This window comes from Callionymus lyra, chromosome 11 (assembly GCF_982586985.1).
Source record: "Callionymus lyra chromosome 11, fCalLyr1.hap1.1, whole genome shotgun sequence".
NCBI lineage: Eukaryota > Metazoa > Chordata > Actinopteri > Syngnathiformes > Callionymidae > Callionymus > Callionymus lyra.
Window position 1 is genome coordinate 2,600,001 of NC_141828.1, and position 24,000 is coordinate 2,624,000.

Here is a 24,000-nt window from a genome sequence, read left to right on the forward strand (position 1 = left end):
CGTGAATCTTCTCAATTTAAACACGATATATTAATTTATTTAAATATAAACATGAATAATAATACATGATTTCAATATATTTCATCAATATTGTATTTTTTGTGGAATCGTTTAACGTATGTATGGTTTCTAATCGAAAGAGCTTCTAATGGTTCTCGTGTCAAACATCTAGAATAAGACGTTAAAGAACATCTTCTTTCATCCAAACATCACCTTCGAGCAGATATTAAAATATTGCGGCAACACGTTTGGTAACATGTCGGAGGATTCCGCTGATCTGGAGTCAGATTAAAATCCCGGAGGAGGATCTTAAAAATGAGGGAAGAGAAAATCTAACTGAACCAAGATCAGCTGATGGCGAGAGCAGAGAGAAGTTCTCGCGATATTTCCCTGCCTCCTACACTACTACTGCCAAAGATCCTTTCTGAGACAGATGCTCTACTCTGGTTATTAAACTGTTAGAGACTATTGGAAGAGGTACTGAAATAATACTTATTAAATTAAAGAAATACTTCATTCGAGTCTGAAGTACAATCAGAAACTTTTATTGCCAGAGTTGTAAACACAAGAGTGGATTTGTTTGTGTTGTCAGTACAGAATAAACGAATGAAAGAAGAAAAAACCCACAATAATAAATATAGAAACAGAAGAAACAAACTTTCTGATGCTTCGAATACGATCATCACGAGTTTTCTTGTTGTATTTTGGTTCTGTTTTTGGTAAATGTTATGTTGCTTTAAATTTGAATCAAATAAAAAATACTACATTATTCAGTTCAGTCAAAATCTCGTGAATAATTAAAAATAAAACATAACGTTTGAAGATTCGAAAGATATTTTTACACATTAAGTACATTTTAAACTGAATTCTATGATTTACATGAACAGAAGTTGACGATGATATAAACTTGTTTACGACTCAAAATGTATTTTTATTCTTCGGCTAACTTTATAATCTTTAAGGGACTTAAAGTTTATTTGAAATAGAATATTAGGTTCAATAACTTCAAGCTTCACAAGGAAAAAACGTGTTACGTTATGAGTTGATCTTCATCTGTTTGACTGCAAAATAACAAGTTTAGTATTTCAAATACACTTTTTAAAAATAAATAGAAACAAGGAGTTAAGTTTTCTTCTGGAGTTTCACTTGGAACACATAAGGTTTTGACGTAATCTTCATTCAAAATGTATTTTTGCTATTTTTACTAAAACGTTTTTATTTGTGCGTTTTCTTCATTTTCTTGTTGCTGCTGTTTGTTTCTGTTCTCTTGAACTTGTAAAGTTTTTTCATTTGCATTTTTACTGTGTTTTGTTGTGTTGTTTAAATGCTTTTTGACTCTGTCTGAGAAACATCTGTACTAATATAAATGACTTATTTACTAACTTACTATATTATATTAAACCGTATTATAAATTACTATATCATATAATATTGTATTACTGTGATATAATATACTTTTATATTTAATCCATAAGGGGGAAAACTATCTACGTCTGGACTACTTAGTGCTTTTTGTGTTTGTTTATTGGATTATTATTCTTTCTCAGGACACATTTCAAAAACATAAAATAAAACTTTTTTTTAATGGTTTTGCTTGAACTTCATTTTCGTTTGTTCATCCTTCAGAGTGACGCATCTTCCCAGGACACGATCTGTGCTGCTCCAGCTCTCCTGCTCCTCCTCCTCCTCCTCCTCCTCCTCCTCCTCCTGCTCCTCCTCCTCCTCCTCTCCTCGCGGTCGTCTGCAGCTCCAGGTTCCTCTCCTTCAGTCAACATGGCTGCAGTCGCGACCTGCACCAGGTTCACGGACGAGTACCAGCTGTACGAGGAGCTCGGCAAGTAAGAAGCTTCATGTCTTGAGTGACAGCTGTCAGTGTCTTGAGAGACGGACCTGAGAGACGCAGAGCTGCTGCTGCACATGTCAGACCTCACGAGCTCATCGAAGGACGTCATGTGTTCACCTGTGTTTGGAACAAGTTCACCTTCGTGTTTATTACTCGTGTTTGACGTCATCGATACTTGAATCAATCGATGGATTTTTATGAAGATTAGAAAAGAGCGTGTATTGATATCATGATATATAATGATAGTGTAGTAACAAGTATATATGTGTAGTATTGTTGAGTACTTGACTCTGGTGTTGTGATAGTGTAGTAACAAGTATATATGTGTAGTATTGTGCAGTACTTGACTCTGGTGTTGTGATAGTGTAGTAACAAGTATATATGTGTAGTATTGTCCAGTACTTGACTCTGGTGTTGTGATAGTGTAGTAACAAGGATATATGTGTAGTATTGTCCAGTATTTGACTCTGGTGTTGTGATAGTGTAGTAACAAGTATATATGTGTAGTATTGTCCAGTACTTGACTCTGGTGTTGTGATAGTGTAGTAACAAGTATATATGTGTAGTATTGTCCAGTACTTGACTCTGGTGTTGTGATAGTGTAGTAACAAGTATATATGTGTAGTATTGTCCAGTACTTGACTCTGGTGTTGTGCTAGTGTAGTAACAAGTATATATGTGTAGTATTGTCCAGTACTTGACTCTGGTGTTGTGATAGTGTAGTAACAAGTATATATGTGTAGTATTGTCCAGTACTTGACTCTGGTGTTGTGATAGTGTAGTAACAAGTATATATGTGTAGTATTGTCCAGTACTTGACTCTGGTATTGTGATAGTGTAGTAACAAGTATATATGTGTAGTATTGTCCAGTACTTGACTCTGGTGTTGTGATAGTGTAGTAACAAGTATATATGTGTAGTATTGTCCAGTACTTGACTCTGGTGTTGTGATAGTGTAGTAACAAGTATATATGTGTAGTATTGTCCAGTACTTGACTCTGGTGTTGTGATAGTGTAGCAACAAGTATATATGTGTAGTATTGTCCAGTACTTGACTCTGGTGTTGTGATAGTGTAGTAACAAGTATATATGTGTAGTATTGTCCAGTACTTGACTCTGGTGTTGTGCTAGTGTAGTAACAAGTATATATGTGTAGTATTGTCCAGTACTTGACTCTGGTGTTGTGATAGTGTAGTAACAAGTATATATGTGTAGTATTGTCCAGTACTTGACTCTGGTGTTGTGATAGTGTAGTAACAAGTATATATGTGTAGTATTGTCCAGTACTTGACTCTGGTGCTATGATAGTGTAGTAACAAGTATATATGTGTAGTATTGTCCAGTACTTGACTCTGGTGTAGTGATAGTGTAGTAACAAGTATATATGCGTAGTATTGTCCAGTACTTGACTCTTGTGTTGTGATAATGTAGTAACAAGTATATATGTGTAGTATTGTCCAGTACTTGACTCTGGTGTTGTGATAGTGTAGTAACAAGTATATATGTGTAGTATTGTCCAGTACTTGACTCTGGTGCTATGATAGTGTAGTAACAAGTATATATGTGTAGTATTGTCCAGTACTTGACTCTGGTGTTGTGATAGTGTAGTAACAAGTATATATGCGTAGTATTGTCCAGTACTTGACTCTTGTGTTGTGATAGTGTAGTAACAAGTATATATGTGTAGTATTGTCCAGTACTTGACTCTGGTGTTGTGATAGTGTAGTAACAAGTATATATGTGTAGTATTGTTCAGTACTTGACTCTGGTGTTGTGATAGTGTAGTAACAAGTATGTGTATAGTATTGTCCAGTACTTGACTCTGGTGTTGCGATAGTGTAGTAACAAGTATATGTGTAGTATTGGCCAGTACTTGACTCTGGTGTTGTGATAGTGTAGTAACAAGTATATATGTGTAGTATTGTCCAGTACTTGACTCTGGTGTTGTGATAGTGTAGTAAAAAGTATATATATGTAGTATTGTCCAGTACTTGACTCTGGTGTTGTGATAGTGTAGTAACAAGTATGTATGCGTAGTATTGTCCAGTACTTGACTCTGGTGTTGTGATAGTGTAGTAACAAGTATATATGTGTAGTATTGTCCAGTACTTGACTCTGGTGTTGTGATAGTGTAGTAACAAGTATATATGTGTAGTATTGTCCAGTACTTGACTCTGGTGTTGTGATAGTGTAGTAAAAAGTATATATGTGTAGTATTGTCCAGTACTTGACTCTGGTGTTGTGATAGTGTAGTAAAAAGTATATATATGTAGTATTGTCCAGTACTTGACTCTGGTGTTGTGATAGTATAGTAACAAGTATATATATTTAGTATTGTCCAGTACTTGACTCTGGTGTTGTGATAGTATAGTAACAAGTATATATGTGTAGTATTGTTCAGTACTTGACTTTGGTGTTGTGATAGTGTAGTAACAAGTAGATATGTTTAGTATTGTTGAGTACTTGACTCTGGTGTTGTGATAGTGTAGTAACACGTATATATGTGTAGTATTCTTGAGTACTTGACTCTGGTGTTGTGATAGTGTAGTAACAAGTATATATGTGTAGTATTGTTGAGTACTTGACTCTGGTGCTGTGATAGTGTAGTAACAAGTATATATGTGGAGTATTGTGGAGTACTTGACTCTGGTGTTGTGATAGTGTAGTAACAAGTATATATGTGTAGTATTGTCCAGTACTTGACTCTGGTGTTGTGATAGTGTAGTAACAAGTATATATGTGTAGTATTGTCCAGTACTTGACTCTGGTGTTGTGATAGTGTAGTAACAAGTATATATGTGTAGTATTGTCCAGTACTTGAGTCTGGTGTTGTAGTATTTACAGACCACACAAAATATGTCCAAACACAAGCTTTAAAAGCTGCTGGACTCACTGTATCCTCTCGTCCTCAGTCATGATTTAGCTGTGGAGGATATAACGACTGCTGCCATCTAGAGGCCAAGAGTTTTATTGCAACACAAACATGAACAAATGATGTGAATATTTTCATGTTAATTAATTTAAAGTTGTAATTATTTATTTGTATAAAGTATTGAAACATAACATAACTACGATAAAAAAAAACAACATAATTTAAAAGTATACTTGTTACTAAACTATCACAACACCAGAGTAAAGTACTGGACAATACTACACATATATACGTGTTACTACACTATCACAACACCAGAGTCAAGTACTGGATAATACTACACATGTATACTTTTTACTACACTATCACAACACCAGAGTCAAGTACTGCACAATACTACACATGTATACTTGTTACTACACTATCACAACACCAGAGTCAAGTACTGGACAATACTACACATATATTCTTGTTACTACACTATCACAACACCAGAGTCAACTACTGCACAATACTACACATGTATACTTGTTGCTACACTATCACAACACCAGAGTCAAGTACTGGACAATACTACACACATATATTCTTGTTACTACACTATGACAACACCAGAGTCAAGTACTGCACAATACTACACATGTATACTTGTTACTACACTATCACAACACCAGTCAAGTACTGGACAATACTACACATATATACTTGTTACTACACTATCACAACACCAGAGTCAAGTACTGGACAATACTACACATATATACTTGTTACTACACTATCACAACACCAGAGTCAAGTACTGGACAATACTACACATATATACTTGTTACTACACTATCACAACACCAGAGTCAAGTACTGGACAATACTACACATATATACTTGTTACTGCACTATCACAACACCAGAGTAAAGTACTGGACAGTACTACACATATATTCTTGTTACTACACTTTCACAACACCAGAGACAGGTACTGGTCAATACTACAAATATACAGTATATACTTGTTATTACACTATCACAACACCAGAGTCAAGTACTCGACAACACTTCACATATACACTATATATCATGTCTGGGTAAAAAAAACTTGGCACAGAAAGAAAATACACATTTCACGTAGTGATGTGTTGATGAAGCTTCATGAAACAGTGTCATTATCTTCAGAGTCCACTAGATGGTAGTGATGTGTTGATGAAGCTTCATGAAACAGTGTCTTTATCTTCAGAGTCCACTAGATGGTAGTGATGTGTTGATGAAGCTTCATGAAACAGTGTCATTATCTTCAGAGTCCACTAGATGGTAGTGATGTGTTGATGAAGCTTCATGAAACAGTGTCATTATCTTCAGAGTCCACTAGATGGTAGTGATGTGTTGATGAAGCTTCATGAAACAGTGTCATTATCTTCAGAGTCCACTAGATGGTAGTGATGTGTTGATGAAGCTTCATGAAACAGTGTCTTTATCTTCAGAGTCCACTAGATGGTAGTGATGTGTTGATGAAGCTTCATGAAACAGTGTCATTATCTTCAGAGTCCACTAGATGGTAGTGATGTGTTGATGAAGCTTCATGAAACAGTGTCATTATCTTCAGAGTCCACTAGATGGTAGTGATGTGTTGATGAAGCTTCATGAAACAGTGTCATTATCTTCAGAGTCCACTAGATGGTAGTGATGTGTTGATGAAGCTTCATGTAACAGTGTCATTATCTTCAGAGTCCACTAGATGGTAGTGATGTGTTGATGAAGCTTCATGAAACAGTGTCATTATCTTCAGAGTCCACTAGATGGTAGTGATGTGTTGATGAAACTTCATGAAACAGTGTCTTTATCTTCAGAGTCCACTAGATGGTAGTGATGTGTTGATGAAGCTTCATGAAACAGTGTCATTATCTTCAGAGTCCACTAGATGGTAGTGATGTGTTGATGAAGCTTCATGAAACAGTGTCATTATCTTCAGAGTCCACTAGATGGTAGTGATGTGTTGATGAAGCTTCATGAAACAGTGTCATTATCTTCAGAGTCCACTAGATGGTAGTGATGTGTTGATGAAGCTTCATGTAACAGTGTCATTATCTTCAGAGTCCACTAGATGGTAGTGATGTGTTGATGAAGCTTCATGAAACAGTGTCATTATCTTCAGAGTCCACTAGATGGTAGTGATGTGTTGATGAAGCTTCATGAAACAGTGTCATTATCTTCAGAGTCCACTAGATGGTAGTGATGTGTTGATGAAGCTTCATGAAACAGTGTCATTATCTTCAGAGTCCACTAGATGGTAGTGATGTGTTGATGAAGCTTCATGAAACAGTGTCATTATCTTCAGAGTCCACTAGATGGTAGTGATGTGTTGATGAAGCTTCATGAAACAGTGTCATTATCTTCAGAGTCCACTAGATGGTAGTGATGTGTTGATGAAGCTTCATGAAACAGTGTCATTATCTTCAGAGTCCACTAGATGGTAGTGATGTGTTGATGAAGCTTCATGAAACAGTGTCATTATCTTCAGAGTCCACTAGATGGTAGTGATGTGTTGATGAAGCTTCATGAAACAGTGTCATTATCTTCAGAGTCCACTAGATGGTAGTGATGTGTTGATGAAGCTTCATGAAACAGTGTCATTATCTTCAGAGTCCACTAGATGGTAGTGATGTGTTGATGAAGCTTCATGAAACAGTGTCATTATCTTCAGAGTCCACTAGATGGTAGTGATGTGTTGATGAAGCTTCATGAAACAGTGTCATTATCTTCAGAGTCCACTAGATGGTAGTGATGTGTTGATGAAGCTTCATGAAACAGTGTCATTATCTTCAGAGTCCACTAGATGGTAGTGATGTGTTGATGAAGCTTCATGAAACAGTGTCATTATCTTCAGAGTCCACTAGATGGTAGTGATGTGTTGATGAAGCTTCATGAAACAGTGTCATTATCTTCAGAGTCCACTAGATGGTAGTGATGTGTTGATGAAGCTTCATGAAACAGTGTCATTATCTTCAGAGTCCACTAGATGGTAGTGATGTGTTGATGAAGCTTCATGAAACAGTGTCATTATCTTCAGAGTCCACTAGATGGTAGTGATGTGTTGATGAAGCTTCATGAAACAGTGTCATTATCTTACACTAGATGGCGTCTTTGCACTATTTGTTTTGAACAAGTGTTCTAATGAAACATCATTTTTAAAGTGATGGCGCCACCTACTGAACTCTGAACAACATGACACTGTTTGATGAAGCTTCACTGACACGTCTCTAGTCTTTGTACGATCAGAGATTTTCAATTGCAAAGAACTGAAACAAATGTTCAAGAGAGACGTCTAATAAAATATCTCAGATTATAAAATACTACTTACTATGAAACTGTGATCTGGCAAGAAACTAGTACCTCATCAGTTTATTAATATTATAAATAACTACCTTAAGTTAATCGGTAGATGATAGATCAGACCAAAGCTTTAAATAAGTTTGATTGAACATCATTGATATCATTGTGTGTTTGTGTCGATGAGAAGAAAGAGAATCATCTCAAACATCACGTCACTGTTCAATCCAGAAACATCTTCTTCAAGTCTCTGGTTGTTGAAGCTCCTTGAGTGAAAAACAACAAACACTGGTAACAATGTCGTGGATCTTGTAACGTCCTCCTGATGGTCGTCTCTCGCTGCAGGGGCGCCTTCTCCGTCGTCCGGCGCTGCGTCAAGAAGTCCACGGGGCAGGAGTACGCTGCCAAAATCATCAACACCAAAAAGCTCTCGGCCCGAGGTAAGAGCGGAGCAGGTAGAAGTCATGGAAGTGAGAATGTTGGAGCTCAAGGGCGTGTTGCTGCATTTCCTGGAGAGCGTCAAGTCGGTGCTGATACTCTTCTTTAGAAGCTGAAGGTTCAGCAGGTTCTTGAGAATCTGAAGGTTCAACAGGTTCTTGAAAAGTTGTACCTTTTAAACTTGTTAATAGTGTTGTGTAACCATTAAATCCTTACTCACTTAAGTATATATGTGTAGTATTGTAGAGTACTTGACTCTGGTGTTGTGATAGTGTAGTAACAAGTATATATGTGTAGTATTGTTCAGTACTTGACTCTGGTGTTGTGATAGTGTAGTAACAAGTATATATGTGTAGTATTGTCCAGTACTTGACTCTGGTGTTGTGATAGTGTAGTAACAAGTATATATGTGTAGTATTGTCCAGTACTTGACTCTGGTGTTGTGATAGTGTAGTAACAAGTATATATGTGTAGTATTGTCCAGTACTTGACTCTGGTGTTGTGATAGTGTAGTAACAAGTATATATGTGTAGTATTGTCCAGTACTTGACTCTGGTGTTGTGATAGTGTAGTAACAAGTATATATGTGTAGTATTTTCCAGTACTTGACTCTGGTGTTGTGATAGTGTAGTAACAAGGATATATGTGTAGTATTGTCCAGTACTTGACTCTGGTGTTGTGATAGTGTAGTAACAAGTATATATGTGTAGTATTGTCCAGTACTTGACTCTGGTGTTGTGATAGTGTAGTAACAAGTATATATGTGTAGTATTGTCCAGTACTTGACTCTGGTGTTGTAATAGTGTAGTAACAAGTATATATGTGTAGTATTGTCCAGTACTTGACTCTGGTGTTGTGATAGTGTAGTAACAAGTATATATGTGTAGTATTGTCCAGTACTTGACTCTGGTGTTGTGATAGCGTAGTAACAAGTATATATGTGTAGTATTGTTGAGTACTTGACTCTGGTGTTGTGATAGTGTAGTAACAAGTATATATGTGTAGTATTGTTGAGTACTTGACTCTGGTGTTGTGATAGTGTAGTAACAAGTATATATGTGTAGTATTGTCCAGTACTTGACTCTGGTGTTGTGATAGTGTAGTAACAAGTATATATGTGTAGTATTGTCCAGTACTTGACTCTGGTGTTGTGATAGTGTAGTAACAAGTATATATGTGTAGTATTGTCCAGTACTTGACTCTGGTGTTGTGATAATGTAGTAACAAGTATATATGTGTAGTATTGTCCAGTACTTGACTCTGGTGTTATGATAGTGTAGTAACAAGTATATATGTGTAGTATTGTCCAGTACTTGACTCTGGTGTTATGATAGTGTAGTAACAAGTATATATGTGTAGTATTGTCCAGTACTCTCTCTCTCCTCCTCACCCGTGTCTCTCTCTTCTTTCTCTTCTCTGTAAACAAAGGATTGATTTAAAATCTTAAAATACTCTGATGGATCTGCTGCTGCTGCAGTGTTGGCAGTGGACGGCGCTCGTAACCCGGCAACAGCAGGAGTGAACCTCCTCATCCCATAGGCTGTGACACCAGTGTGTGTCTGTCTGAGGCTGCGTCTGGTCACACACACACACACACACACACACACACACACACACACACACACACACACACACACACACACACACACACACACAAATCTCCTTCCTCGCTGTAAGCAAAAACGCTTTCTTTAGTTTGATACTCGTTCCTTTGAGACTTTCAGTGTCTTCATAATATTTGACTTTTTTTTTTCAATATTTCAAGTTTTTTGAATAATTAAATTCATCTTTTATAAACTTCAATAATACTGGTGTATTTGATACTCCTTACGTTTAAATATTCTTACCATCAATGTATTTACTGTATGTTTGATGTTTGAATTTATTTTTTCCACCTTTGTTTGTTTTGGTTTTTTTATTTTGTGAACTAAAACCTAAAACTTCTCTTGATAAATTAGTTTTTTGTGTAATTATTGAACATTTTAATTGAATATTTTTTAAAAAAGGTTGAATTTTTATACGATCAAATAAACAAAACGACAAAAATACATTTAAAATAAATGATTTAAACAAACATATTATAATAACAATAGTTATATTTGTTTTTAATGTCATTTGTTGCTTTAATATAAACGTGAAGATTTAAGTTTAATATAAACGTGAAGATTTAAGTTTAATATAAACGTGAAGATTTAAGTTTAATATAAACGTGAAGATTTAAGTTTAATATAAACGTGAAGATTTAAGTTTAATATAAAACGTAAAGATTTAAGTTTAATATAAACTTGATGATTTAAGTTTAGAAATGTAATGTAAAGAAATGATAAAAGAAAAACTAAAGAAATGGAAATAAAATAAAAAAAAAAGTAAACAAATATATCTATATAAAATATGTGTAAATAGATATATTTAAATAAATATACGTATATAAATGTATGTAAATAAATATATGTATATAAATATTTGTAAATAAATATATTTATATAAAAATACAAAACATAAACCTTTATATAGACATAATTATAAAAATACAAATACACCAACTGCATACATATACTTATAAATATAATATAATGAAAAACAATATAGTATAATACGTATATATGTATAAACTCCGGCACACGCAAACACACACTCAATACACACACAAACACACACTCATTACACTCAATACACACACTCAATATACACACTAAAACACACAAATACACACTCAATAAACACACAAAACTTGAGCTAGATCTGATTACATCAGAAAACTGGTAGCAGCAAATAGGAAAAACCCCAAAGTTTTGTTTGACACGATTAATTCTCTCGTGTCTCCTGCTCCTCAAATCACGCCTGTCTTCTGTGAAGCTGACAGCAATGATTGTTGAGGTTTTTCATTGACAAAATTAAATTGATCAAAGAGAAAATCTCTCCCCCTTTGTTGGGAACCCCTACTGTCTCTGAGCCCCTCTCCTCCTCTTGGTCATCCTTCACTGCTGTATCTTTGGGTGATATTTCAGCACTAGTGAACAAGATGAAACCCTCCTCTTGCTCAGATGACGTCCTTCCTTGTAGGCTTTTTATCAAAGTATTTGATGTAATTGGCCCCTGGGTTACCAATATGGTGAACCTCTCCCTTTCCACAGGGGTTTTTCCAAATGCATTTAAACCTCAGAAACATCTGTGTTTGATGATCTACTGACTCCTTCAAGAAACATCTGTGTTTGATGATCTACTGACTCCTTCAAGAAACATCTGTGTTTGATGATCTACTGACTCCTTCAAGAAACATCTGTGTTTGATGATCTACTGACTCCTTCAAGAAACATCTGTGTTTGATGATCTACTGACTCCTTTAAGAAACATCTGTGTTTGATGATCTACTGACTCCTTCAAGAAACATCTGTGTTTGATGATCTACTGACTCCTTCAAGAAACATCTGTGTTTGATGATCTACTGACTCCTTCAAGAAACATCTGTGTTTGATGATCTACTGACTCCTTTAAGAAACATCTGTGTTTGATGATCTACTGACTCCTTCAAGAAACATCTGTGTTTGATGATCTACTGACTCCTTTAAGAAACATCTGTGTTTGATGATCTACTGACTCCTTCAAGAAACATCTGTGTTTGATGATCTACTGACTCCTTCAAGAAACATCTGTGTTTGATGATCTACTGACTCCTTCAAGAAACATCTGTGTTTGATGATCTACTGACTCCTTCAAGAAACATCTGTGTTTGATGATCTACTGACTCCTTTAAGAAACATCTGTGTTTGATGATCTACTGACTCCTTCAAGAAACATCTGTGTTTGATCATCTACTGACTCCTTCAAGAAACATCTGTGTTTGATGATCTACTGACTCCTTCAAGAAACATGTGTGTTTGATGATCTACTGACTCCTTCAAGAAACATCTGTGTTTGATGATCTACTGACTCCTTCAAGAAACATCTGTGTTTGATGATCTACTGACTCCTTTAAGAAACATCTGTGTTTGATGATCTACTGACTCCTTCAAGAAACATCTGTGTTTGATCATCTACTGACTCCTTCAAGAAACATCTGTGTTTGATGATCTACTGACTCCTTCAAGAAACATGTGTGTTTGATGATCTACTGACTCCTTCAAGAAACATGTGTGTTTGATGATCTACTGACTCCTTCAAGAAACATCTGTGTTTGATGATCTACTGACTCCTTCAAGAAACATCTGTGTTTGATGATCTACTGACTCCTTCAAGAAACATCTGTGTTTGATGATCTACTGACTCCTTCAAGAAACATCTGTGTTTGATGATCTACTGACTCCTTCAAGAAACATCTGTGTTTGATGATCTATTGACTCCTTCAAGAAACATCTGTGTTTGATGATCTACTGACTCCTTCAAGAAACATCTGTGTTTGATGATCTATTGACTCCTTCAAGAAACATCTGTGTTTGATGATCTACTGACTCCTTCAAGAAACATGTGTGTTTGATGATCTACTGACTCCTTCAAGAAACATCTGTGTTTGATGATCTACTGACTCCTTCAAGAAACATGTGTGTTTGATGATCTACTGACTCCTTCAAGAACCATCTGTGTTTGATGATCTACTGACTCCTTCAAGAACCATCTGTGTTTGATGATCTACTGACTCCTTCAAGAAACATCTGTGTTTGATGATCTACTGACTCCTTCAAGAACCATCTGTGTTTGATGATCTACTGACTCCTTCAAGAAACATGTGTGTTTGATGATCTACTGACTCCTTCAAGAAACATCTGTGTTTGATGATCTACTGACTCCTTCAAGAAACATGTGTGTTTGATGATCTACTGACTCCTTCAAGAACCATCTGTGTTTGATGATCTACTGACTCCTTCAAGAACCATCTGTGTTTGATGATCTACTGACTCCTTCAAGAAACATGTGTGTTTGATGATCTACTGACTCCTTCAAGAACCATCTGTGTTTGATGATCTACTGACTCCTTTAAGAAACATCTGTGTTTGATGATCTACTGACTCCTTCAAGAACCATCTGTGTTTGATGATCTACTGACTCCTTCAAGAAACATCTTAAGACGTTTTTATTTGTTCAGGCTTTTCCTTGATTTCCTGGAACTCCTGTGTTGTTCTCAGTATTATCTTGATCTTTAAAGTATGTACTTTTTTGAGTATTGTTTTGTTTGTTAAAGCGCTTTGTGACCCTGGTCTGGAAAAGCACTATATAAATAAATATTACTTACTTACTTACTTACTTACAAACACACACTCAATACACTCACAAATACACACTCAATACAAACACAAACACAAACACACACTCAATACAGTCACAAACACACACTCAATACACTCACAAACACACACTCAATATACACACTAACACATTTAATACACACACAAACACACACTCAATACACACCCAAACACACACTCAATACACACACTAACACACACTCAGTACACACAAACACAAACTCAATACACACACTAACACACACTCTATACACACACAACCACACACTCAATACACACACCATCATACACTCAATACACACACAAACACACACTCAATACACACACGTTTGTCATAGTTATCTCAGTGTTTGTGTTCCTAAATTGTTGTGCGACATGTTTCATGTTTGCAGTAACGACTCAAACCTTTGATGAACTGGATATAACTAGATATAACTAGATATAACTAGATATAAATAGATATAACTAGATATAACTAGATATAAATAGATATAAATAGATATAACTAGATATAAATAGATATAACTAGATATAATTAGATATAACTAGATATAACTAGATATAACTAGATATAAATAGATATAACTAGATATAACTAGATATAAATAGATATAAATAGATATAACTAGATATAACTAGATATAACTAGATATAAATAGATATAACTAGATATAACTAGATATAACTAGATATAAATAGATATAACTAGATATAACTAGATATAAATAGATATAACTAGATATAACTAGATATAACTAGATATAACTAGATATAAATTGATATAACTAGATATAAATAGATATAACTAGATATAAATAGATATAACTAGATATAAATAGATATAACTAGATATAACTAGATATAACTAGATATAAATAGATATAACTAGATATAAATAGATATAACTAGATATAAATAGATATAAATAGATATAACTAGATATAAATAGATATAACTAGATATAAATAGATATAACTAGATATAACTAGATATAACTAGATATAAATAGATATAACTAGATATAAATAGATATAACTAGATATAAATAGATATAAATAGATATAAATAGATATAACTAGATATAAATAAATATAAATAGATATAACTAGATATAACTAGATATAACTAGATATAAATAGATATAAATAGATATAAATAGATATAACTAGATATAACTAGATATAAATAGATACAACTATATATAAATAGATATAAATAGATATAAATAGATATAACTAGATATAACTAGATATAAATAGATATAACTAGATATAAATAGATATAAATAGATATAAATAGATATAACTAGATATAAATAGATACAACTATATATAAATAGATATAAATAGATATAAATAGATATAACTAGATATAACTAGATATAAATAGATATAACTAGATATAAATAGATATAACTAGATATAAATAGATATAACTAGATATAAATAGATATAACTAGATATAAATAGATATAACTAGATATAAATAGATATAAATAGATATAACTAGATATAACTAGATATAAATAGATATAAATAGATATAAATAGATATAACTAGATATAACTAGATATAAATAGATATAAATAGATATAAATAGATATAACTAGATATAACTAGATATAAATAGATATAAATAGATATAACTAGATATACATAGATATAAATAGATATAACTAGATATAAATAGATATAAATAGATATAACTAGATATAAATAGATATAAATAGATATAACTAGATATAAATAGATATAAATAGATATAACTAGATATAACTAGATATAACTAGATATAAATAGATATAAATAGATATAACTAGATATAAATAGATATAACTAGACGTCAGTGACGCTCCAACAGGTAAAACGGCTTCAACAGGTGAAAGAATGGACGTCACAGTCGAACAGGAAGTTTGTGATAATAGTGTGAAGATGTGACGTCACATGATGTTGTCGTTTATATATTATATATATATTTACTCTGAGGTCTCGTGATGTCAGTGAACGAGACGCTTCTTGAATTATTCAACTTGTTGTTCCCTCAGTCGGAGTGAACCAGAACCTGCACCGGCTCTTCACCTCCTCATCCCTTCATCCCTTCATCTCTTCATCTCTTCATCTCTTCATCTCCTCATCCCTTCATCTCCTCATCTCTTCATCCCTTCATCTCTTCATCCCTTCATCCCTTCATCTCTTCATCCCTTCATCCCTTCATCTCTTCATCCCTTCATCCCTTCATCTCTTCATCCCTTCATCCCTTCATCCCTTCATCTCTTCATCTCTTCATCTCTTCATCCCTTCATCTCTTCATCTCTTCATCCCTTCATCCCTTCATCCCTTCATCTCTTCATCTCTTCATCCCTTCATCCCTTCATCCCTTCATCTCTTCATCTCTTCATCCCTTCATCTCTTCATCCCTTCATCTCTTCATCTCCTCATCCCTTCATCCCTTCATCTCTTCATCTCTTCATCTCCTCATCCCTTCATCCCTTCATCTCTTCATCCCTTCATCTCTTCATCCCTTCATCCCTTCATCTCTTCGTCCCTTCATCCCTTCATCCCTTCATCTCTTCATCTCTTCACCTCCTCATCCTTTCATCTCTTCACGTCTTCATCTCCTCATTCCTTCATCTCCTCATCTCCTCATCTCCTCATCTCTTCATCGCTTCATCTCCTCATCTCCTCATCCCTTCATCTCCTCATCTCCTCATCTCTTCATCCCTTCATCTCTTCATCTCCTCATCTCCTCATCTCTTCATCTCCTCATCCCTTCATCTCTTCATCTCTTCATCTCTTCATCCCTTCATCTCTTCATCCCTTCATCCCTTCATCTCTTCGTCCCTTCATCCCTTCATCTCTTCATCTCTTCACCTCCTCATCCTTTCATCTCTTCACGTCTTCATCTCTTCATCCCTTCATCTCTTCATCCCTTCATCCCTTCATCTCTTCGTCCCTTCATCCCTTCATCTCTTCATCTCTTCACCTCCTCATCCTTTCATCTCTTCACGTCTTCATCTCCTCATTCCTTCATCTCCTCATCTCCTCATCTCCTCATCTCTTCATCGCTTCATCTCCTCATCTCCTCATCCCTTCATCTCCTCATCTCCTCATCTCTTCATCCCTTCATCTCTTCATCTCCTCATCTCCTCATCTCTTCATCTCCTCATCTCCTCATCTCTTCATCTCTTCATCTGTGGACCAGAGACACAGACGAACATGTTCCTTTCACAGGCTGTAATTCACTCGCTGGAGGCTGATTGGCAGATAAACGTGGCTCAGCGCGGTGAAAGTTTAATGAGACCAACTGTGAATATTTGATGAGAGAGTGAGAGGCGTACATGGATGGAGAACCATGTAGATCTGGTTCAAGAGAAGTCGTGGATGGATGCTGAGCAGAGATGGTTAATGGGAGGTTAGTGGAGTAAGAGAGACGAGCCGCACATGTAAACGAGTTAAGATGGTCAGGTGTGTTGAGGTCAGTGTTGGTCAGTGTTGGTCAGTGTTGGTCAGTGTTGGTTAGTGTTGGTCAGTGTTGGTCAGTGTTGGTTAGTGTTGGTTAGTGTTGGTCAGTGTTGGTTAGTGTTGGTCAGTGTTGGTTAGTGTTGGTCAGTGTTGGTTAGTGTTGGTCAGTGTTGGTCAGTGTTGGTCAGTGTTGGTTAGTGTTGGTCAGTGTTGGTTAGTGTTGGTCAGTGTTGGTCAGTGTTGGTCAGTGTTGGTTAGTGTTGGTTAGTGTTGGTTAGTGTTGGTCAGTGTTGGTCAGTGTTGGTTAGTGTTGGTCAGTGTTGGTCAGTGTTGGTCAGTGTTGGTCAGTGTTGGTTAGTGTTGGTCAGTGTTGGTCAGTGTTGGTCAGTATTGGTTAGTGTTGGTCAGTGTTGGTCAGTGTTGGTTAGTGTTGGTCAGTGTTGGTTAGTGTTGGTCAGTGTTGGTCAGTGTTGGTTAGTGTTGGTCAGTGTTGGTCAGTGTTGGTCAGTGTTGGTTAGTGTTGGTCAGTGTTGGTCAGTGTTGGTCAGTGTTGGTCAGTGTTGGTTAGTGTTGGTCAGTGTTGGTCAGTGTTGGTCAGTATTGGTTAGTGTTGGTCAGTGTTGGTCAGTGTTGGTCAGTGTTGGTTAGTGTTGGTCAGTGTTGGTCAGTGTTGGTTAGTGTTGGTCAGTGTTGGTTAGTGTTGGTCAGTGTTGGTCAGTGTTGGTTAGTGTTGGTCAGTGTTGGTCAGTGTTGGTTAGTGTTGGTCAGTGTTGGTCAGTGTTGGTCAGTATTGGTTAGTGTTGGTCAGTGTTGGTCAGTGTTGGTCAGTGTTGGTTAGTGTTGGTCAGTGTTGGTCAGTGTTGGTTAGTGTTGGTCAGTGTTGGTTAGTGTTGGTCAGTGTTGGTCAGTGTTGGTTAGTGTTGGTCAGTGTTGGTCAGTGTTGGTCAGTGTTGGTTAGTGTTGGTCAGTGTTGGTCAGTGTTGGTCAGTATTGGTTAGTGTTGGTCAGTGTTGGTCAGTGTTGGTCAGTATTGGTCAGTGTTGGTTAGTGTTGGTCAGTGTTGCTAGTATTATTGGTTACATCACTGTTTTCCACAGTTGTTTTTAGTTTATATTTTCATTCTTCCGTAAATAAATCAAGTATGTTTTGATGTGATGCGTATCACATAACAAGGTAACAATAAACAGTGATATATAGTGAAACCAGATGAAGATGTTTCATAGTGAGTGACTGAGAGAGAAAAAGAACGTTGAACTAACAATGAAAGTAAAGAAGAGAGACGACCTCATCAAGAGAACTGCTGAGCTTTAGATCCTGAAGCAACATATTGTTTTCAGGTGTTGTGTAATGTTTCTTAAAAGGTGAGCTTAAAGGTATATTTCAGTTGAGAAGGAAGATGTTTCTTGAGTCACCAAACATCATGTCGACGCCGATGCAACCAGTTTGACTCATAAAATCGCCCGGAGTCGCCCGGAGTCGCCCTCGCAGGTCCTCAGTCTGTTCAACACGTTACTCCGTGGATTCTCAGTCTTGTTAAACGCAGCTGACGATTGCGTCGCCTCTGAAATGACTTGTTGTCGTAAGGTTGGTGCAGCACGTCTGATACCCATGATGCATCAGTTCAATACGCACCTGTGAAGACACAACATAGTATTCATGAGTTCACAGTAGTTCAGAGTAAACTTAGTGTAATTGTTGTACTTTCAGACTTGAAGTACAAACTGTTCGAGTGTTTCTTCTGTCATTGAGAGTCATTAATAAAGAAGACGACAACACAACGAGTGTGTAGCTGAATGGAAAATTTGTGTATCAGTGTCATCAGCTGTTTAAGTTAATGTTTCAAAACTTTAAATGTTTTCATTGACATGAAGTTGTTTTTTAAGCCTTGAATTATTTTCTTCAGTCATTTCTACATTGACAGCTTACATTTGTTTTTCTTGAATAATTGAACAATTACTTTGAAAGGTTTGATTAAAAAAACAACAATTTAATTGAAAAATATATAAAAAATAATATAATACATATTTTCAAAATGTTTTTACAATTTCTGGTTCCAATAATTCATTGTATTTTTTTAAATTCAATAGTTTGTCATTTTATAGTCTTTTAAATTCAACTTTATTTACCAAACTTTCTTCCAATGATGCGACACACAGACGATCACGTGACTGATCCCATCCTGTAGCTCGTGCTCTGTTGGTAATGTCTGGAACCTTTTATAGTGAACTTTTAGACTATGACTATTAAAAATGTTGAATTAAGAATCTTTACTTCTGAATTATTGAACTTAGGGCTGCACGAAATTGGTAATGTGTGAGATATTCGATATTGTTGTCTTGAATTGCGATATCAATATTTATGCGATATTTTTTCCTTCACCTTAAAATGTAGCCACACGCGCAGCCGAGCGCTGGAGAGAGTATTGTAGGAGGTCCCGGGGTTTAGGGAAGGAAAATGATGCTATTTCCCTTTTGTTTATTTCCGCGCTTCGGTGTCGACATGATGGTAGAAAAATATCACTTATATTCGCCGGACTTGCATCGGTTTTTCCGCCAAACTGAGCGACATCAGAGAGGAGCCTCCGGCGCGTCGTAATATAACCAAATCAATTATAAATCCACCTCCTTGTACACACACACATAACACTTTATAAATGACGCTAACAACTTAGCTCGTTAGCATACGGTGAAGACGGACAGGTTTGTTTGGAAGTTCACGATCTTATAAGAAAACAACTGAGACGAGATGAAAAGTTCTTACAATATGTTGCTTTAACAAAGGAGGTTGAAAGAGACGAGTGACTGGATCACTAGTGTTGGACTAGATCATAAGTTAGTATTACTTCACTGGATCACTAGTGTTTGACTAGATCATAAGTTAGTATTACTTCACTGGATCACTAGTGTTTGACTAGATCATAAGTTAGTATAACTTCACTGGATCACTAGTGTTTGACTAGATCATAAGTTAGTATTACTTCACTGGATCACTAGTGTTTGACTAGATCATAAGTTAGTATTACTTCACTGGATCACTAGTGTTTGACTAGATCATAAGTTAGTATTACTTCACTGGATCACTAGTGTTTGACTAGATCATAAGTTAGTATTACTTCACTGGATCACTAGTGTTTGACTAGATCATAAGTAAGTATTACTTCACTGGATCACTAGTGTTTGACTAGATCATAAGTTAGTATTACTTCACTGGATCACTAGTGTTTGACTAGATCATAAGTTAGTATTACTTCACTGGATCACTAGTGTTTGACTAGATCATAAGTTAGTATTACTTCACTGGATCATTAGTGTTTGACTAGATCATAAGTTAGTATAACTTCACTGGATCACTAGTGTTTGACTAGATCATAAGTTAGTATTACTTCACTGGATCACTAGTGTTTGACTAGATCATAAGTTAGTATTACTTCACTGGATCACTAGTGTTTGACTAGATCATAAGTTAGTATTACTTCACTGGATCACTAGTGTTTGACTAGATCATAAGTTAGTATAACTTCACTGGATCACTAGTGTTTGACTAGATCATAAGTTAGTATTACTTCACTGGATCACTAGTGTTTGACTAGATCATAAGTTAGTATAACTTCACTGGATCACTAGTGTTTGACTAGATCATAAGTTAGTATTACTTCACTGGATCACTAGTGTTTGACTAGATCATAAGTTAGTATTACTTCTCTGGATCACTAGTGTTTGACTAGATCATAAGTTAGTATTACTTCACTGGATCACTAGTGTTTGACTAGATCATAAGTTAGTATTACTTCACTGGATCACTAGTGTTTGACTAGATCATAAGTTAGTATTACTTCACTGGATCACTAGTGTTTGACTAGATCATAAGTTAGTATAACTTCACTGGATCACTAGTGTTTGACTAGATCATAAGTTAGTATTACTTCACTGGATCACTAGTGTTTGACTAGATCATAAGTTAGTATAACTTCACTGGATCACTAGTGTTTGACTAGATCATAAGTTAGTATTACTTCTCTGGATCACTAGTGTTTGACTAGATCATAAGTTAGTATTACTTCACTGGATCACTAGTGTTTGACTAGATCATAAGTTAGTATTACTTCACTGGATCACTAGTGTTTGACTAGATCATAAGTTAGTATTACTTCACTGGATCACTAGTGTTTGACTAGATCATAAGTTAGTATTACTTCACTGGATCACTAGTGTTTGACTAGATCATAAGTTAGTATAACTTCACTGGATCACTAGTGTTTGACTAGATCATAAGTTAGTATTACTTCACTGGATCACTAGTGTTTGACTAGATCATAAGTTAGTATTACTTCACTGGATCACTAGTGTTTGACTCGATCATAAGTTAGTATTACTTCACTGGATCACTAGTGTTTGACTAGATCATAAGTTAGTATTACTTCACTGGATCACTAGTGTTTGACTAGATCATAAGTTAGTATTACTTCAGTGGATCACTAGTGTTTGACTAGATCAGAAGTTAGTATTACTTCTGTGGATATACTGAGCTAATTCAGCGCACCGACAAGACGCGTCACCATAGCGACGAAGCCTAACAAGCTTCACAGACAGACGTTAATAATAATGCGCTAATATCGCAGCTGTAATTGAAAACATAATATCAAACTCCTTAAAAAACATACATTTATTCAACAAATTCAACCGTAATGAGTCCGTTTGTCTTCGTGACTATTCTTGGATATTAGAACAAGTGATGTTTGAAATAAATAAGATAAATAGATTGATCGGCTTCTATAGTTTGTGATGTGTGGTTGAAACGGAGGTTTAAAGATGGTTTCGGATGGACGTCGATCTCTGGATGTGTTGGACTGTGACTGAAGACGCTCCCGTCAGAAGGATGTCCTGCCAGCCAGTGAAGAGTCTCCATGGACTCGTGTGAGAAGATGCTGAGTCACATGTTCACGTCTGTGACCCGAGGGTCGACGACATCACAGCGACAGTACATTAGTGAAGCTACAGAAACATGTTTGTTATTGTTGTTAGTATGTCATCAGAATGTTACATTCAATTCACTTTTCAAATGTTTAAACTCTTGATGAAGTCGTAACTACTTTCATTTGTTTTCAAACCAAAATATGTCCAAACATCAGCTTTAAAAGCTGCTGGACTCACTGTATCCTCTCGTCCTCAGTCGTCATTCTTCCTTCAGCTGTGGAGGACGTAACGACTGCTGCCTTGACTTTATCAACTTTGTTAACGTCATTTAAACGACTTCATCCGTGGCTTTAGTAAAAATAAAAACAATCATCAACAATGTGATAAAAACAATCAAAAATATATATAATTCTTCGAGATCCTTTCATTATCTTTAATTCTGTCGAGATCCGTTTTCAATATTTTCCAGCACCAGCTCAGGATGGTGTCTCGTTGATGTTATGAAAGTATCATAATTCCATGAGGGTCAAGGTCAAGGTCAGGGCGATGAACGTTCCAGTGATGAATCTTGTTAGTCAGACTCTCCTCAGGGAACAGGTTCAAAACCAGATGTTGGAGGTTCTTGTTGCAGAGGTCACTGAGGTCACTGAGGTCACTGAGGTCACTGAGGTCACCGAGGTCACTGAGGTCACTGAGGTCACTGAGGTCACCGAGGTCACCGAGTGTGAGTGTGGACAGTTTGTTCCTGTGAGTCCAAAATGAGTCTTTGCTTTACTTGTTGTGTCACTTCATGTTGTGGATCAAGTCTTGATCTCTGCGGCTCAGACCTCCGCGAGCACACACACACACACACACACACACACACACACACACACACACACACACACACACACACTCTTGCGCACACATTTTTTAATGCATGAATAACGACTGCGACGACCTGTGTTCGAAATGTAGCCATTAGCTTTTGGTTGTTATTGTTTTGAAATGATTTTCTAATAATACAAAAAACACACTTTCTCTCCAGATCTTCCACACGTGTCAAACACAACAGTGTCATCACTGCCTGACACGTTGTGTGTCTGGTGACGCAGCAGGTCACTGTCACTCAGGCCTGGAGCTGGAGGAGGATTGACTTCTTTTTTTAGTCGTCTCTGCTCTGAGCCACGACGACCCCAAGTGTGCGACGCTCTTTTGTGCATCAGTGTGTGTCAGTGTGTGTCAGTGTGTGTCAGTGTGTGTCAGTGTGTGTCAGTGTGTGTCAGTGTGCGTCAGTGTGCGTCAGTGTGCGTCAGTGTGCGTCAGTGTGCGTCAGTGTGCGTCAGTGTGCGTCAGTGTGTGTCAGTGTGTGTCAGTGTGCATCAGTGTGCGTCAGTGTGTGTCAGTGTGTGTCAGTGTGTGTCTGTGTGCATCAGTGTGCGTCAGTGTGTGTCAGTGTGTGTCAGTGTGTGTCAGTGTGTGTCAGTGTGCATCAGTGTGCGTCAGTGTGCGTCAGTGTGTGTCAGTGTGCGTCAGTGTGCGTCAGTGTGCGTCAGTGTGCGTCAGTGTGCGTCAGTGTGTGTCAGTGTGTGTCTGTGTGCATCAGTGTGTGTCAGTGTGTGTCAGTGTGTGTCAGTGTGTGTCTGTGTGCATCAGTGTGCGTCAGTGTGTGTCAGTGTGTGTCAGTGTGCGTCAGTGTGCGTCAGTGTGCGTCAGTGTGCGTCAGTGTGCGTCAGTGTGTGTCAGTGTGTGTCAGTGTGTGTCAGTGTGTGTCAGTGTGCATCAGTGTGCATCAGTGTGTGTCAGTGTGTGTCAGTGTGCGTCAGTGTGTGTCAGTGTGTGTCAGTGTGTGTCTGTGTGCATCAGTGTGCGTCAGTGTGTGTCAGTGTGTGTCAGTGTGTGTCAGTGTGTGTCAGTGTGTGTCTGTGTGCAT

General features: G+C 36.6%; 1 protein-coding gene across 6 annotated transcripts in view; it reads left to right on the forward strand.

The window, feature by feature from the left end:
* The first annotated feature begins 1,740 nt into the window (after nt 1-1,740).
* Nucleotides 1,741-24,000, forward strand: part of camk2g2 (calcium/calmodulin-dependent protein kinase (CaM kinase) II gamma 2) — a 67,613-nt gene continuing 45,353 nt past the window's right edge. For all 6 annotated transcript variants that reach the window (XM_087802579.1, XM_087802578.1, XM_087802585.1 and 3 more), the window contains exons 1-2: nt 1,741-1,838; nt 8,382-8,476. In XM_087802579.1, the coding sequence (XP_087658705.1) occupies nt 1,774-1,838; nt 8,382-8,476 (160 nt within the window). In that variant the 5' untranslated portion in view covers nt 1,741-1,773. The remainder of the gene's footprint in view (nt 1,839-8,381; nt 8,477-24,000) is intronic.